General features: G+C 41.0%; 1 protein-coding gene across 4 annotated transcripts in view; it reads left to right on the top strand.

Moving 5' to 3' along the window:
* Window positions 1-17,518, top strand: part of lrp4 (low density lipoprotein receptor-related protein 4) — a 122,343-nt gene that overhangs the window by 83,256 nt on the left and 21,569 nt on the right. For all 4 annotated transcript variants that reach the window (XM_054770590.1, XM_054770589.1, XM_054770591.1 and 1 more), the window contains exons 4-13: window positions 6,322-6,435; window positions 6,523-6,639; window positions 7,689-7,817; window positions 9,263-9,382; window positions 9,484-9,609; window positions 15,415-15,540; window positions 15,707-15,841; window positions 16,241-16,366; window positions 16,807-17,037; window positions 17,318-17,474. In XM_054770590.1, the coding sequence (XP_054626565.1) occupies window positions 6,322-6,435; window positions 6,523-6,639; window positions 7,689-7,817; window positions 9,263-9,382; window positions 9,484-9,609; window positions 15,415-15,540; window positions 15,707-15,841; window positions 16,241-16,366; window positions 16,807-17,037; window positions 17,318-17,474 (1,381 nt within the window). The remainder of the gene's footprint in view (window positions 1-6,321; window positions 6,436-6,522; window positions 6,640-7,688; window positions 7,818-9,262; window positions 9,383-9,483; window positions 9,610-15,414; window positions 15,541-15,706; window positions 15,842-16,240; window positions 16,367-16,806; window positions 17,038-17,317; window positions 17,475-17,518) is intronic.

The raw sequence follows: 17,518 nt of genomic DNA, 5'->3' as shown, positions 1-17,518 counted from the left end.
AATGGACTTCTACCACACAACACACTTCCGGCCTTCAAAATAAGAGCGTTTTGGGTTTTGTTAACAAAATGTCGTGAAAAATAGCTTACACCAACATTGAGGCAGCAAACTATACTTCTTTTCAAGAGTAAACATATTTTGTGAAAATTTACCCCTGTAAAAAGAAACTTAATAACATTTATATTCAAGATGAATGCTTTGATATTTATATACTGGTTGAAAATATTCCTGTAAGAAATTCATAGTGAAGTTGATAAAAAAAAAAAGTAATATAATTAAACAGTTAATGGAAAACGTCAGACATTTCAAAATAATTCTGGTTAGCACCCTCATTTATGCCGTGCAAACTTTTATGACCCTGCCTTTTAAAAGCATCGAAATTCAAAACAAGGAATCACAACCGGAATCGTTCAAATTCAAACAATCCCCAAACATAGGTGCGGCTTATATACCGGTGCATTCGGAAATTACGATAATGCTCGATTGATTAACAAAATATCATCAAATGAAGATACCTGTAACATTTAGCAACAAAACAACAAATGTAGTTGCGGAAGGTGAATCGCAGTTCTGAAGGACACATTGACAAAGCGTGAAAAAAAAACTTGATTGCATTCTCTCAGATTATCTGACTTTGACATATAAGACGACAGAAGGATCTGTGTGAATCTATAAAGATTCAGTTTAATCACTTTCTTGTTTAGAATGGCTCGCTCAGAAAGGGACACACACACATCTAATTTCATCACATTATCAATACAGATCAATACAAAGTGCCCATCTTATCAACATCAACATTTTTTTCCACTCCTCTCCAACCCTAGAGCATCAATTGTGTCAAGAACAAAAAAAGGAGAGACTATAGAATCTTTTCCCCCCCACACCTCTTTTTCTTTGTGCATAATGAGTAAGGCTTTACTCTGCGCTCTATTTATATTTTAATATTGAAGGTGATGAAGGGCATGATTGGGGATGAATGATGTAAATCAGCTGCAGCGCACATGCAACTATACAATAACATAACCTAAACAACAACATAACATAATCTTTTTTATTGGTTGAGTTGAGTTGGTTATTGAACCAAAACAATATGCCATGTTGTGGCATACTGTGAATAAGAATATGACTCCGGCTTCAACCGCCACTGTATTTGTGCAGATAAATTATTTACCAAGTTGAATTCTGCAGGAGACAGACCATGAAATCAGCAAAGGAAAATGACAAGCTACCACCCATCAAAAACACTGGCGACAGACATTGTTGTCGTCTTTCATTTTTATCTGGGGTGGGAGGCTTTTGTGAAGCGGCTATTAATTTTTTAGTTTCATACAGAGTAAATGTTCATTCCTACCCTTTTTCCCCAAACTGCTTATTATTTAATGCATTTCCTAGTCCCTTTTCACCCACCCTGAATGTTTTTCCATATACTGTCTTCCACCCTTTGGTACAGTGCTTTTATTTTATTATTTAGCGACACTGACCCGAAGAGTCGCAATCACACACACACACACACACACACACACACACACACACACAGACATTTCATTGTGATTTCTTCTGTGGATGTATATTTGAGGGTTTGATTGGATTTTTTTAATTTTTGTTTTGATTTTCTATAAGAAAAAAACAAAAAAAGTAAACCACCCACAAATTGAGGAAGTCTGGTAATGACTCAGACACCCTTTGCCCTTTGCCGTTTGGCAGCTGGGTGACTGATCAGGGTCTTGAGGGCTTGTCAACCTTTGACCTTCCTTTGTTTACCCCGCTGATGGCAGCAAATACAACAAGCCTAGGAGATTGGGGGAGAAACTCAGGTTAGTGTATTCATTAAATGCAAGTTAAATTGGATTTTTATTTAGATTTTACTGACATTTTACTAGAGGAAAAAAGATCTGATCAGTAGTTATGCTACCTGTGCACCACAGGTATTGTATGTTGACTGGCGACAAATATGAAGAGGATGAATTGAAATAACAAATGTATTGAAATGAAACACACTCAGGCAACCCACAACCCACAAAAAACAAAGTGTTATCTTTTAAGATCTTTGTCCAATTTCCATGAATGCTGAGTTGAAAATGAATTCAATGTATTCCTTACATCAATAAAAAATACAACATGAAAAAAAAAACATAAACTTACATCCATACCTGTTGGCCATTTCTGTTCCAATTTCTTTTTTAGCATGTTTAAGGCGTTGCTTTGTGGTTTTGACTGCTCGTTTCCACAACAAAAATGCAAGCTTTTAAAAACAAGTCTCTAAGTGGACGTTTTTGAAAATACGTTGAAAACATCTAAACCAGGGGTCACCAACACAGTGCCCGCGGGCACCAGGTAGCCCCCCACGACCACATGAGGCGCCCGCAGGCCTGCTTTTCATTCAGGTTTTCAGTTAATAATGTGAGAACACTAGAAAGAAAAGTATTCTGAAACATAAAATGTGAGTTGTGGATACCAACATTTTGTGAATGTTTTGGTAAAACAAGCATATTTGATCTGATGGGGTTGAAATAAGGTATGAAAATCATTTCTACAAAAATGAGTAGCTCGTGGCCATTTTCATTTTCTAAAAGTAGCTCTCACAAGAAAAAACGTTGGTGACCCCTGATCTAAACAATGAATAATGCGTCTTCTAAAATGGAGGATGTGCTCATGTGTGATACAGTTGTCCCTCACCACTACACAGTTAGAATTTTACGCCTTCACTCTGTCACGGTTCTTCATAAATATGGTAATTAATTTATCACGCTGTCAAAAATATGCATATTAAAGCAAATTTGATATATTTTGTTGCCTAAATGAAGTATTTTCAACCATAAAAATGTCTAAATTAACTAAAGTAAATACATAAGGTATTCAGAATACACATTCAAAGATGCTGTGAATGATATGTAGTATTCTACACTGGTCACTAGGTGTCAGTAATGTTCAGTGAGAGCGCCAGACTTAATCCCCAGAACAACAGGTCTTTTTTTTTGCAAATTTGAATTATTTCAGGCACAGTAATCCTAACTAAAAATCCCTTATAAAAACACAGGCTACTGTTGCGTGCGGCCGTAACCCACGCCAAGCTAAATCTCAACTCTGAACCTTGACGTCACTTCCTGTCCACCCACCAATTAGCTCCCCAAGGAAACACATTTATAGCAACCCACACGAACGTGAGTCTTATTTATGTCTTAAATGTCTTATTTTCTTGTATTATGTCTATATTGCGTAATACGAGTGTAAAGGTGACTATAGAGGTGTCAGTTCATGTCTCGAGGGCTCTAATAATGTTTTAAAACCGTATTTAGAAGGTGGTAAACTGGTTTTCTTTGTTCTAAGTATGAAAATATACAATTTATAAATAAGGACTCCTACTTGGCAGAAATTCACTTATCACGGCCGGGCCTGGAACTAATTAACCGTGATAAACGAGGGATTACTAAATGTCCTATCCATTAATGAATGGCTGAAGACAGGGTTGAAGATAATGAGCTTCATACATCACTTCTCTAGTAAAGTGTACATTTACTATGAACAGCAGAATCCCTACCAATTCCCAACATAAATATATAACCAGCTACAAAAAGATGCTTTTGGATAAGACTAGGAGAGCAAGCGAGTATGCAAATTACAGTGTCCAGGCTCCACTGGGCTGTACTTTCAAATAACATTTGATCTTAAACAGCAGTTCAAGGCAGTTAAATAAATTCTGTTCAGTTACGGGATTCAGATCTGTGATGTATGATTCACGTGTACACATTCCAGGAGTGGTATCATGTCATTCCTGTCCCCAGTTGACTCATGCTTTGAAGCAGCGACACGCCTTGAAAGAGCTCAAACATCAAACTGAAATCTCTGCTCTGTTGACATGCTGTGTTTCTGCCTCTCTTTATCTCTTTCTGTTTGTCTCGGCCGTCTAACACACACACACGCACACACACACACGCACACACAACATGGTAAATTATAGATTGCTACCTGCCTTGGGCCATCAGTCATTTGTTCCCCTTGACTAACGTGTTTACTCTGCCCTGGGCTAGTAGTGGTAGGGATTTGCCATTGATTCGGGGCAGTGACTGGAGAAGACTGGTTTTGAAAATCCATTCAGTGCTTTAATCGATGGGAGTGTGATTAATTAAAAAAAAGAAGGTTGAGGAGTTAGGCTGAGAGAAAAGGGTTTGGAGAGAAAGAGTGTCAATGTCACGGTGCTAAAAGTTTACTTGAGGCAGTGACTTGTCTAACTACCTCATGTGGACAGAGGCCATGGATGACTAATATGTCTTTTATGTCCAGTCTCAAGGTTAACTGTCTTGTGAAATAGCATTTCCTTTTATATTGTAGCCGGGGTTCTCAATTAAGGCATAAATCAAGCTGCGGGGAGTCTAGGAAGAGCAGCTGTAAATTTAAACTGGTTTTGCATATAAAGCAAGTGGGATTTTATTTAGCTTATTGATTTCTTGAAAATGAATTCCCTCAGCAATAACTTTCATCAAATGTCAATGTGGCTATAAACCTGCTGTGAGGGCCTCTGTAGAATTCAGTCTTTAATACACTCAAATGTATTTGTCTAGCTCAGCCCGCTATACTCATTCAAACATTGTTTTGGATGGCAACAATCTGTAACACACCCCCATAGAATAGCAATGTTTATTTTACAATAGAACCATAACCTGGCAGATAGGAGCAACCTGAAAAAGTCAATGTATCTTTACAGTCTATTGATAATTATGGTGGAGTAAAAGGTGAAGAAAAAACTTGTATTTCTCTGCAGGAGGTTCTGCTGCAAATTAGCTGTACAGGATTGCCTGGAATATTTAACATGTATTCAAGATGCGTAGATGCTTTGTATGTATTAGAATTATGATGACAACAATGATGATGATTCAGTGTTTCCTGCAGGATTGCAATTTATAGCATTGTTGTATAATTTGCATGAGCCATGATGCAAAAATGATTTTCAAAAAACTCGGACTCGGTGTTTATGTGTAAATGAGTAAAATTGAGCTTTTTGGTTTGGGTCGTAAGAAATGTGCAACATTAGTTCATGTTTTTAAACCTTATTTAACAACAGAACATAATTGGTTTCATTTAGTGCATCAGTAGATGTGAGTGCGTGTGCCTTTTAACACGCACGTGAGATTAAAAGATTTAAAACAGGATGTTTTCTGCGCTCCATTTAAGTGTGCTCTGATTTTAAAGATAATGTAAACGTCTTTGCACAGCTAATCTCTAACTATATTGATGAATAGATGCGTTATAATGCACGACCAGGCCAATTGTGCTATGTGCGTATGACGTGTGTTAACAATCAGAGTTATGATGCCATCTACCAGAGGTTTGGACACGAGTTGGACTCGAGACACAATTTTGCTGACTGTGTGCTTGACTTGAAAATATCATCAAAGACTTGCGACTCGACTTGAACTTGGACATCAACGACTCAGGACTTGACTTGCACTTCAGTCTGTTGAATTTAAAATACTTGAGCTTTTCAGTGAGTGTAACGTGTAAAATGTGTCCCCATTCAAAGTATTCAAATAATGTGACCATTATTATGTAATTTCTAGCAAAACATCACATTTTCCGACAGAATCTGCCTTATTGAATGCATCTATTAATGTCCAATCAGGTTTAGGAACAAGCAAAGAGGATGTGGCTTAAATTTCTTTGAGCATCAGACTGCTGAAGAGTGGCCGTGATCAACATCGGGATGTATCAACATGCTACCGAGGAGAATGTATTTCATAACCACTTAACAGTGTTTAGAGACCTGTCTCGTCTTAACTTGACACTCGAGTTTGACTTGCATGTCTTTACCTGAGGTTGACTTTAGACTTGGGATTAAAGATTTGAGACATACTTGAGACTTGCAAAACACTGACTTTCTCTTACCTCTGCCATCTACTGTATGGAGTTGTACCGACAAGCTGCAGAGACAGTCCCGTTATAATGTGTTTATGAGAGAGGGCGAACAGCCAAATCTATATGCGGTGGTCCAAATTTATTTGTGGCGGGCCACAATAAATGAATGTAGGAGAAACACTGTGATTTTTGTCTAAGTGCTAAGAATACTATTCAATAAGACGCTAAGCACTTATATAGCACAATATGGTGCTTTTGTTGCTAAATTTAGCGTTTCCAGCCCTGCCATGGTTGTGAGGTATGTAGCAACGGATGCCTGTCTTCAGTGTCTACGGGAGATGTTTCCAGTGAGATGGACTGAGTTGTTGAGCTGTGGCCCGAGGGAGCGCTTACTTGCTGCTCAGTGGCTTACAAATAAATTGACTTACACCATTGAGGAATCACTTCCTCTGTGTATGTTTGTTTCTCCAGCACCCAGAGAGTGCGAGGAAGATGAGTTTCAATGCCAAAACGGCTACTGTATTCGTAGCCTCTGGCACTGTGATGGAGACAATGACTGCGGGGACAACAGCGATGAGCAGTGCGGTGGGTACAAACATACGGCACATGTACTTGTGCTTACATGCACATGCATTCATTGTCGCCTTATACGATTGATTTGGCTTCTTCCAGACATGCGTAAGTGTTCCGACAAGGAGTTCCGCTGCACAGATGGCAGCTGCATCGCTGAGCATTGGTACTGTGATGGAGACACGGACTGTAAAGACGGATCTGATGAGGAAAACTGCCGTAAGTGTGCATATGATGTAGTAATTCAACTGAAAACATAAATGCATTAACTTTGGGGGAATCGCCTCTAGAAGAATGCATGTAAATGGTTCAAAGGTTGTTCCCTGAAGGTAGAGACACTGAGAGTCAGTGGAGCCAGTAAATAAAATAAAAGCGAGGTACAAGTACATCCTGGACCGGTTTCCAGTCAATCACAATCACACAACCATACCTATGGACAATTTAGAGTTGCCAATTAACCTAACATGCATGTTTTTCTATATTTTTTATAATTTAAAATATGTTTAGTAAGTGTGTGAGGCATATTTAGGGCTTAAACCTGGATTTTACATACAGATTTAACATCTCACTTGTTTGTTTCTGTTTCAAGTGAACAATGGCAATTGAAGAGAAAGGGTTATGTAGCTGAATCTAATCTATATCCAACAGTCACTTTTATTGCAAATATTGATCCAAAATCAGAGGAACGTAAACATCAAGCTAGCGGGAGGGTTTGGAGGGGTAGGAACAAGTTACAGTATGTATTAAAAATAGAGGTTTTTATGGGTGTATCAATTATTCACAGATTGCCGACAATTGTTGGTAGACATGGAATGTAACCTCCGCAAAAAACAGGCATCTACTGTATGTGGCCATGAGTAATGTATGGGATGGCATCAGAGCAATCTGATTGGATGTGTAATTGCTACCATTTATGCATCGTTGCTGTTTTGTACATGATTGACAAATGTGACAACTCACATATCCTGAAGGAGCCACATAGCTTGTTCCCTGACTGACGTTCTGTTTAAGGCCATGATGCTACATTGTTTGTCTCTTAGCTTCAAGACTCCTGTCGTGATGCTGCTACTATTTTTCATCCTGAACATTTTTGCAGCTGCAAGAGGAAATAATGCACATGATCATCTTAAGTCATCTTTTCCTTCGTTTTATCTTTGACAGAACTTCAAAGTACTTCTGAGAGTAAACTGCTGAACCATTTTTCTCAGTGCAGTCATCTGTTGACCGTGTGTCTTTGTGATTGTGCGTTTGTGCGTGTGTATGCGCAGCCTCAGATGTAATGGCAGCCACCTGCAGCGTTGAGGAGTTCCAGTGTGCATATGGCCGCTGTATCCTGGACATCTATCACTGTGATGGAGACGACGACTGCGGAGACTGGTCGGATGAGTCGGACTGCTGTAAGATCTCCCACACTGACATACAAACCCACTTCCCACATGAGCAAGGCTTGTTTACCATCTTCTTTGGCATTGCCGTTGGCATAGTCAACTGACTGGTTCCTTAATTTTTACAAGAGCATCGGCTTGTCATCTTGCTTGACTGCAGGGCATCATTCAAAAGAAATTGAAAAATATTTTGCACACATGTACATGCGCACACACGAGCACGTCGTGGTCCTGATTTAAAAGAGTATCATGTTTCACTTGACCTGCTATCAGTATCCTTCCTCCTTCACCTCTCTTCTCTAATTTATTACATCTTTGTTTCACTTACTCATTGACAATACAGTATAACCACTGGTTTGCGCGCACACACACGCACAGGTCTCCGTCTTTGATGTGTTTATCTGCAGTGTGATAAGCACAGCTTCAAGGTTTTCTGTCATCATTTGAGTGTCACAAAGCTCACATTAGTCGGTATGTCCACATTTTTAAATAGCAACCTTGTGTTTAACTTGTTAAGTCGAACACAGACAGACATTGGCTACTTTATACACATTCACATAAAGAAACAAGATGTATTTAACCATTTCACTTAGCAGTGAGAAAATAGTGTGAACTGTGCTGATCTCTGCATCTCGAGACACATGAAGGGTGCTTTGTTGGAAAAAAAAAGTGTCTTCTCCTTCTTATGTTAACATGCTAAATACACACACATCCACATTACAATGTACATGAAAGAGGGGACTAAAAACATAAGGAGGCAACAATTTGTGTGTGTGTATCACTGTGATGGCATCCGACACAAACTTTTGTTGCCTGTAATTCTCTCTTTCTCTCTTTGGGAAAGCCACCTGATGTTTTGATCATCTCTGTATTCTCTCAGCCAGCTGATAAGCCTGCAGAGGCAGGCGTGAAGCGCCTTCCATGTCGCTCTTTTTCTTTTGTTTTCCTTCCCCGGCTTGTCGTTTTCTTCATCTTTGGCCCACTCTTCAAGGAGAGCCGGCATGTGCTGTCTGGAGGAAATATGTCAAGCAAATGCACATACCCGATTTAGGATGCTTGTGTTTGATTTGTCTTTGATTTGTCTCTCTGCCTGTCCACCTCCACCCTCGTCTTTTGCAAGTTGCAGCATCTCTGTAATCTTAAATCAAATGTCGTGATAAAGAGTAAGCTATGTAAAGGGACGACAGTTGTAGAGTCAAATACACAATGTGAGCATAAGTATTGAGGCACCTCCACATTTTTTTCCACTTTCACATGAGTGATGTCCAAGTGCCCTATTACTTTTGTCCGTTTGTTTTTGCTAAATGGGGGGGACTTTACCTTGAACTTTGTTTTCCAAACAGAATTATGAATATATACAGTCTTACAATCATACGAGTATAATATAATATAGCTTTTAATTTTGATGTGATTTTGTTTATCATGGTTCTAATAGCGAAATGTGTGTTTGTGTGCAGCATCCCATCAGCCATGCAGGTCTGTTGAGTTCATGTGCAGCAGTGGGATGTGCATCAACGCTGGCTGGAGATGTGACGGCGAGTTTGACTGCGATGATCAGTCCGACGAGAAGAATTGCAGTGAGTACCCACCTTTGTCAGTTTTGCATGCTAGCTTGTGTATCTGTTGTCACTGTGGTTTCTTGTGATGCAACTAACCAAATGCTGAAATTGTTTTGCAGCTACGTCCATGTGCACAGCTGACCAGTTTCGGTGTGCAACAGGACGCTGTGTCCGGTTGTCGTGGCGATGCGATGGTGAAGATGATTGTTCAGATCGCAGTGATGAAGAGGGCTGTGAGAAAACTGGTGAGACTGCACTTATCATTCCTTCAGAGGCAAATATAACACAAATTTAAGTTGTAGTCATGACAACAGTGGAGCTCCCAACAAAGTGACATCTTGTTTTCAGTTGAGCATCAGTCGCTTTTTTTAACAGCAGCCATGTAATCTGACCATTTGATGGTGAAAAGATTTTGACTCTTTGTTATGTCCTCTAATGTTCAGAAATAGAACGGTAAATCAACTATTCTATCTACTAGGGATGCTCCGATTGATCAGCCAACGATCAATATCGGCCGATTTTTGTAAAAAACCTGATTGGCGCATGCCAATAAACAGCTTTCAAAGTCGATCACAAAAAACAATCGCCGTGCGGCGGCAAATCCTACATGTTTGCTGTGTCACTTAGGGTTGCCAACAAAATGACGTGTCACGTATTGAGCCAGCAAGGGACACACTTTGTCCCGTATTGCAGCGAGAATCCAAACTAGTCTGTAAAACCTCAGTGGCTTCAGTCTGACAGCTTGACACAGGCCACACCAATCGATGGCGGCGTGTTTGATCACTTCCTTACCAAACATATTGCCGTTCGACTAGTCTTGCATCTTTGTTTACATGCTTCGTCTGTCTGTCACTGGCTGTACTTTACATTGGCAGCATTGCCAAGCCAGCGTTGCCAAGCCATGCAGATAGATATTGAGTTTTTCTGCTGCACTGAGTGGCATACTATGTTGCCATCGATGGAAAGGAGGAAGACATTTCTCTAACAGATTGCATCACAACGAACATAGAATTGTTAGCGCAAACAAACAACAACTAACAAACTTTTTCCACCTACTCAAAATCAAATGAAAATGGCGCTCCAGGCCCGCTGGACTAGACGGACAACGATCCATCAATTAAGTCACCATTATACTGATACATGGAGAACATAGTGCTTGATATCATACACGGTCCATCAAAAACAAAACATGGAAGGTGGGCCAATGCTTTAATACAGATTGCTGTCCTATCGCATTGTTTTGGAGTGGGCCATTACCTTTTGGTAGTGGTGTAAGGCGCTGCGTCACTACGCCAGAAAAATAGTTCTTCATGTTAGCTGATACAAAAACATTGTCGCTGTAGCTTGGTTTATATTCAAGTCAGTTATGTAAATAGAACACTGTTGGGATTTTTTGGGGGGCTTTATAGTCGAAATAGGCGTGTCCCATTGCATGCATTGTTAGCTCTCACATACTAGCTGTTTTTCTCTCTTTAGAACACACAGACAAGGGAAAGACATATGTGGTCATGTTTTACATATAAGGATTGTGGGGCTGATGGGCAAAATTAAAATGGGCAAAATAAAAAAAACAGTGCAGTTTTCCTCTAAGCATAGCATGCTAGGGAGCTAACTAGTTAGCCTCCAATTTATTTATTCTAAACTTAAGAAGGGGTTTCAAACGGAGTGGGGAAGAATGACAAAGGAAGAAGCGAAAAACTTACCACTTCCGCACAGAATGGGAGGAGAACTTTTTTCCACTGTATCATGTTGGACATGACATGGCTGACTACAGGCAGTGTGAAGATAATGTAATGTAATGCCAAGTCTCATCAGTGTTTTATTTATGTATGTATAGTACTTTATTAATCCCACAGCAGGGAAATTCATCTGTTACAGCAGCAAGCAAGATACGCAAGTAAAGAATGCATAGTGACATAGTGGCTACAACATGGTTCAGGCGGTGCAGGTGTTGTAGAGCCTGACAGCGGTCGGTATGAAGGACCTGCGGCACCTCTCCTTCTTACACCGTGGGTGTAACAGTCTGCTGCTGAAGGAGCTGCCCAGGGAAACAACAGTGTCATGTAGCGGGTGAGAGGTGTTGTCCATGATGGATGTCAGCTTAGCCAACATCCTTCTCTCCCCCACTTCCTCCACGGAGCCCAAAGGATCGTCAAGGACAGAGCTCGCTCTCCTGATCAGCCTATTGATCCTGCTCCTGTCCCTTTCCGTGCTGCACCCTCTCCAGCAGCCCACAGCATAGAAGATGGCTGAGGCCTAGAGTCATAAAAGGTCCGTAAAAGAGTCCTGCACACACCAAAGGACCTCAGTCTTCGCAGGTGGAAGCGACTCTGGCCCTTCTTGTAGAGGGCGTGGGTGTTGACGGACCAGTCCAGTTTGTTGTTAAGGTGACCACCCAGGAATTTGTAGCTGTCTACCAACTCTATGTCCGCTCCCTGGATGTTCACCGGTGTAAAGTGAGATGTTTTCCTCTGGAAGTTAATGATCATCTCCTTTGTCTTGCTGGTGTTGAGTTGTAGCTGGTTAAGCTCACTCCAGCTGACAAAGTCCCTGATGACCGTCCTGTATTCCAGATCATTCCCCTCTGAAACACGGAGAACTTCTGGATGTGACACTGTGTAGAGTTGTGTGTGAAGTCCGAAGTGTAGAGGGTGAAGAGGAAAAGGGAGAGCACCGTACCCTGAGGGGCACCTGTGCTGCAGAGTACCATGTCAGATACACAGTGACGGAGCCTCACATACTGTGGTCTGTTCGTGAGGTAGTCTATAATCCATGCAGTCACTTGTTGGTCTACTCCCACAATCTCCATCTTCACTCTGCGTTTTGTGTCATTACAGATGCTTAGCAACCAGAATACTACAAATGACTTGTCTTTCAATATTTTTTAACTATTAATGGGTCATAGTCAACCACAAATGAGCGATAATTTATTAATTAATTTTTGAAAAAGCGTGATAGAGTGAGGGAGCGATGTTGGAACCGCGATGTAGTGAGGGACGATTGCAGATTTGTTTTCTGCTGAAAATGTCTCAACACAGCCATTATTGTCTAAAAAGGTGGCAACACAAGTGAGTACCAAGATAATTGTCTGGTTGGGTGTAGCATCATGGTCTTGTGCTGCATGAGTGCTGCCGGCACTGGAGAGCTGTGGTTCATTGAAAAGAATTCTAACATTAACCATGACATTCTGAAGCAGAGGCCCCCTTCTGAAACTGGGCCACATAGCATTTTTTTTTTTTTTTGCATTTTTTTAAAATAATAATGACTCCAAACACACCCTCAAGATGACTAGTGCCTTGCTGAGAGAGGTGAAGGTGACTGAGTGGCCAAATATGTCACCAGACCTGAGTCCACTTGAGCACCTGTGGGGTATTCTCAAGCATAATGTGGAGGAGCACATCCACCTGCTCAGTGATGCAATCAGGGAGGAGTGGAAGAGGATTCCAGTGACAACCTGCGCAGCTCTAGTGAATTCCATGCCCAAGAGGATTAAGGCATCATTTGATAACAATAGTGCTCACAGAAAATATCAACACTTTGAACACAATTTGGACACTATCACTGTGAGGTGTACTCACAAGCTGTACACTGACTGCTCTAAAGTCTCTGTAGCAGTGATTCTCTGTGTCAGCTGTTTTCAGTGGGTTGTGGGGCACAAAATTAATAATGTAGCAACCTAATGTCCATGAATGCACCTCGCCTTCTTGTCTGTTCTCTTTGCTTGCTATGCCGCCACGAAGTGTGTGCCATGTTTATGGGTGACTTTGTCAAGCTTGAGCAGGAGGGGAAGGAAGGACATTGAGTGGGGGATTACATGCCTTCTGTCTGACACACAGCTGCAGATATCTGCTGGGGAAGAGTGCGCCATACAGAGAGAGACAAAATCTCACGGATATAGCTCATGTTGTGTTGCAAACAGTCCCTTTTAAATATAAGACATTTGAGAATTCCTCAATTTTGGTCACCAGTTGTCATTTGTGGTAATGGTGGGTCCCGCAGCCAAACTAGTTGAAACCAAACCAGGAATACACTGATTTTTATATTTGGGAAACCACGGGAGTGAGCAGACAGTTGAGAAACCAGGTCTGAAGACAGGGGGTGGTCTGTGGCACCATCTGCCCCCCACATACAATGCTGTCCTTCCATCCCTTCTTAAAAGATTAAACCATTTAACCTTAAACAAATAAACAAGGCACAGCCACCTTGGTTTCAGGTATGTCCATGACCATCATTACATCTGAATGGAATGCTAATCAGGGTGATATCATCCAAACGGCTGTCGTTGGCTGGCAGAGGCCCCACTCCATTGTAACCTAACGACTGTCATTTGACACCACAAGAGAGCCAAACCCTCCTCCTCTAAAGGATAAATACTTTGTAAATACCCAGTCATTGAGCATTAACTGATGAAGCCTGCTCAGATGAGAGGCGAACGTTTTCTAAGACAGCCTGAACGGTCCGGTTGCGATCGATCCAATGCCCTGAGAATACAATAACCTGGATGAATGGGAATTTTCACAGGCATAACCAGTTGAGAACCACCGTTCTATAGTATTGTCCCTTGAGGTGATATAATAAAATGGTTGTGGAAATGTGAGGGGTGTGCTCACTATTGCGAGATACTTCATATATAAGCCTATTGAGGATAAGTGGCCTAGAAAATAAATGAATTAAGGTATCAGAATGTGTCAGAAGCATTTCTTGAATGATTAATATTCAACTCTGTTACTTTTCTAATTTAAGTTTGTCATTTCAATTGTTGTCTGTACCACCGTTTGAGTCTCACTGCTCATATTGTGTCATTTCAGGCATCTACTTGTTTGACAGCAAACACTCACAGGGTGTGACTTGCTGTTTAAGATAGCAGTGCCTTTAGCAGCTTTATAGTCTTGATTTTGTATATCTGTCAGAGACCCGTAAATATCAAAAACACCCTAAAAAAGTAATTTTTGTACTTTTATAAGTAAAACAAAATATAGGAAACTATCACAAAGTGCTCTAAATAAGCAGCAAATCTCATCATTTTGTAATATGTTTGATTGTTTTCTCATAGTAATCAAAACCTAAACCAATCTATTTACGACATTATCTTGTTTAGTTTTATTTACTGTTTAATCTAATATGCATGTTTTTTGATTAGCATATGCAGTCAAAGTCCAGTGAAACCTTGGTTGGCATCATTAATTCGTTCCAGAAGGACCGCCTCCAATCGAAACGTTAACTGAATAAATAAAGAAATAATGTAAATCCAATTAATCTCTTCCAGAAAGCCAAAAATGTTGACACATTTTTATAGTTTTACAATTATCGTTTTACAAGCAGAAAACTATTCGCAATTTTCTGTTCCGCTTGTCCTCATTCGAGTCACCGGTCTTATCCCAGCTGACTTCAGGCCAGAGGCTAGGCACACCCTGGACTGGTCCCCGGCCAATCACAGACCATATTTCCTCCCTACCTTCATATCTAGATTCCTGTCTGTCAATATTTCTGTCTGATTTGCATTTAATGAAATAATCAGATTCATTATGCCACCTGAAAGGACACTACCTTTTCCAATCAGTGTGTCATGCCTCTCTTAGTGTTCCAATGTAGTTCAACTTGCCATAATTAGAAGTCCCTGAGTATCTTCTCATAGACAATCATGTAAGCTGCTAATTAACATCCCATGTAGTAATTAACCCATAGGTGGTTCAACTCGACTTGTGTGGAGAAAATAGTTAATGCCCTTAAGCACTAATATAATACGTAAGCCATTTAGTGCACTAAAAGTCCTTTTGAGGTCACTGAGAAGTAATCATAAGGGATGTAAAGAAGTTCAAATACAGAAAGACATACAGGAAAATGCCCAGTGTTTAACTTGAATCTTCTGTATCCGATACCCTCCATTGTGCTTCCTGCAAATTTAGAAGAAAGACACCACAACAAGCACAGAAACAAAACGGGTTGTCTCACTGGAAACATCTTTAACAACTTTTAGGCGTCTCACGGTATCCGACCGCATTGTTTTGTCAACACTAAACTGAACGTGGTTTTCGTTGGTGTCTTTGCAGAGACATCCCCTTGTGCTCCGGACCAGTTCCAATGTGGGAATGGACGCTGTATTGGTCAGAGGAAGGTGTGCAATGAGGTCAACGACTGTGAAGACGGCACTGATGAACTCCCACACCATGAATGTCGTGAGTGGACATTTAACACATGACTGAAACTGTCTCTAAAAAAATAAACAACACGAGTGCAAACATCCATAGTAATACTCAAGGCAATGCGGAATGTTGCTGTTGAACTTTTGCATAGTATTCAAGTCATCCACAACATGTGTTTACCTGGAATGTTTCCATGTAGGTCCACGCTCCAGTGATGGTAACTGTAATCAAAATAACGGAGGTTGCTCCCAGAAGTGTCAGATGGTTCGAGGACTGGTCCAGTGCACCTGTCACACTGGATACCGACTGATGGATGACGGCAGATCCTGCCAAGGTATGTGTCTCTGTGTGTGTGCTTAGCTGTGTAGTTAGGCTGTGTATCGTTACACATCTTTGAAGCCTGAGAGCTCAGTTGTTGCTCAGAAAGTTAAAACTACCATTGTTACACAATATAGTATGCACGGTTAATGATTCAAAAATGTATTTTAAAAAATTTTGAAACATTTTATGGAAAATGACAAAAAAGTACAAATACAGTAAATATAAGCCACATTAACCAAAGAGCAGTTCTTATTTCAAGGTTTCTTTCTGTAAAAAGATGATTATCACAGTCAACAAAAACTTACATTAACAGCATACTTCGCTGTAGGTTTTTAATTAGTAAAATAGTGAACCCTCTAGCAGTTAATTCATACATCTCCCTCTCTTTTGTGGCCTCTGTGGTGTGTTCCAGATGTGGACGAGTGTGCTGAGGAAGGCTACTGCAGCCAGGGTTGCACCAATATAGAAGGCGGCTTCCATTGCTGGTGTGTTCAAGGCTATGAGCTGCGGCCCGACAAGCGGAGTTGCAAGGCTCTGGGTAAAGACCAACTGCACTATGTTTCAACTTTGACATTACACCGCAAAGAATTGGAAAGGTTTGGCCTCTAATGAAAATGTGGTTGCATATTGTTTATGTTTTCTTCGTAATTGTATCCATTTGCTGGCTCCAAAGTATTGGACGAATTGTGAAGGTCTGGATTAGATTTAGATACTGTGAGGGTAGAGTTCTGGTACATCAGCCCATCAATCTGTTACAGAGTGGAGTTAAACCCAAATCCCAACTGGCTGTCAGATGCAATGAACCCTGCATTTCAATGAAATAAATGCCCTGTGTTATTAAAAGAAATTCATCCCTACAGGAAATATAATATTCTTCATTTTGTTGGTTATCTCCCAACTTTTTCTTTCATTAATGTTTTCATTGACATCTTGCCATTTTTACTACCATAGTTTCCGCCATTTTTTTTTTTCCCACAGGTCCAGAGCCAGTGCTGTTGTTTGCCAATCGAATCGATATTCGTCAGGTTCTGCCACACCGCTCTGAATACACGTTGCTGCTCAACAACCTTGAAAACGCCATCGCCCTCGACTTCCATCATAGCCTTGAGCTGGTTTTCTGGTCAGATGTGACACTGGACCGCATCATGAAGGCCAACCTCAATGGGTCCAACGTGGAAGAGGTTGTGTCTACCGGCCTGGAGAGCCCAGGTGTGTACAGCCTCATTGGATGCTGACTTAGATGTAGGACAGTTCAAATCAGCCAAAATAAAATGATTTATCGCACTGTTTCCCAAAGCAGGTTAATTTTTATATACAGCATTTAGAACATACATCCATCCATCCGTCAATTTTCTATGCCGCTTGTCCTAACTCGGTTCGCAGGGGTATGCTGGAGCCTATCCCAGCAGACTTTGGGCGAGAGGCAGGGTACACCCTGGACTGGTCGCCAACCAATCACAGGCATTTAGAACATTTCTCTCTCAATCAGGTGGGCTGGCTATTGACTGGATCCATGATAAACTGTACTGGACAGACTCTGGGACCTCCCGCATTGAGGTGGCCAACTTGGATGGGACCCATCGCAAGGTGCTGCTGTGGCAGAACATGGAGAAGCCCCGGGCCATCGCGCTGCACCCTATAGAGGGGTATGAGCTCAAACACACAGGCACTAACTGATTCGGAGCAGATG

Source organism: Dunckerocampus dactyliophorus, chromosome 3 (assembly GCF_027744805.1).
Source record: "Dunckerocampus dactyliophorus isolate RoL2022-P2 chromosome 3, RoL_Ddac_1.1, whole genome shotgun sequence".
Classification (NCBI taxonomy): domain Eukaryota; kingdom Metazoa; phylum Chordata; class Actinopteri; order Syngnathiformes; family Syngnathidae; genus Dunckerocampus; species Dunckerocampus dactyliophorus.
This window is presented reverse-complemented; position numbering and strand designations above follow the sequence as displayed.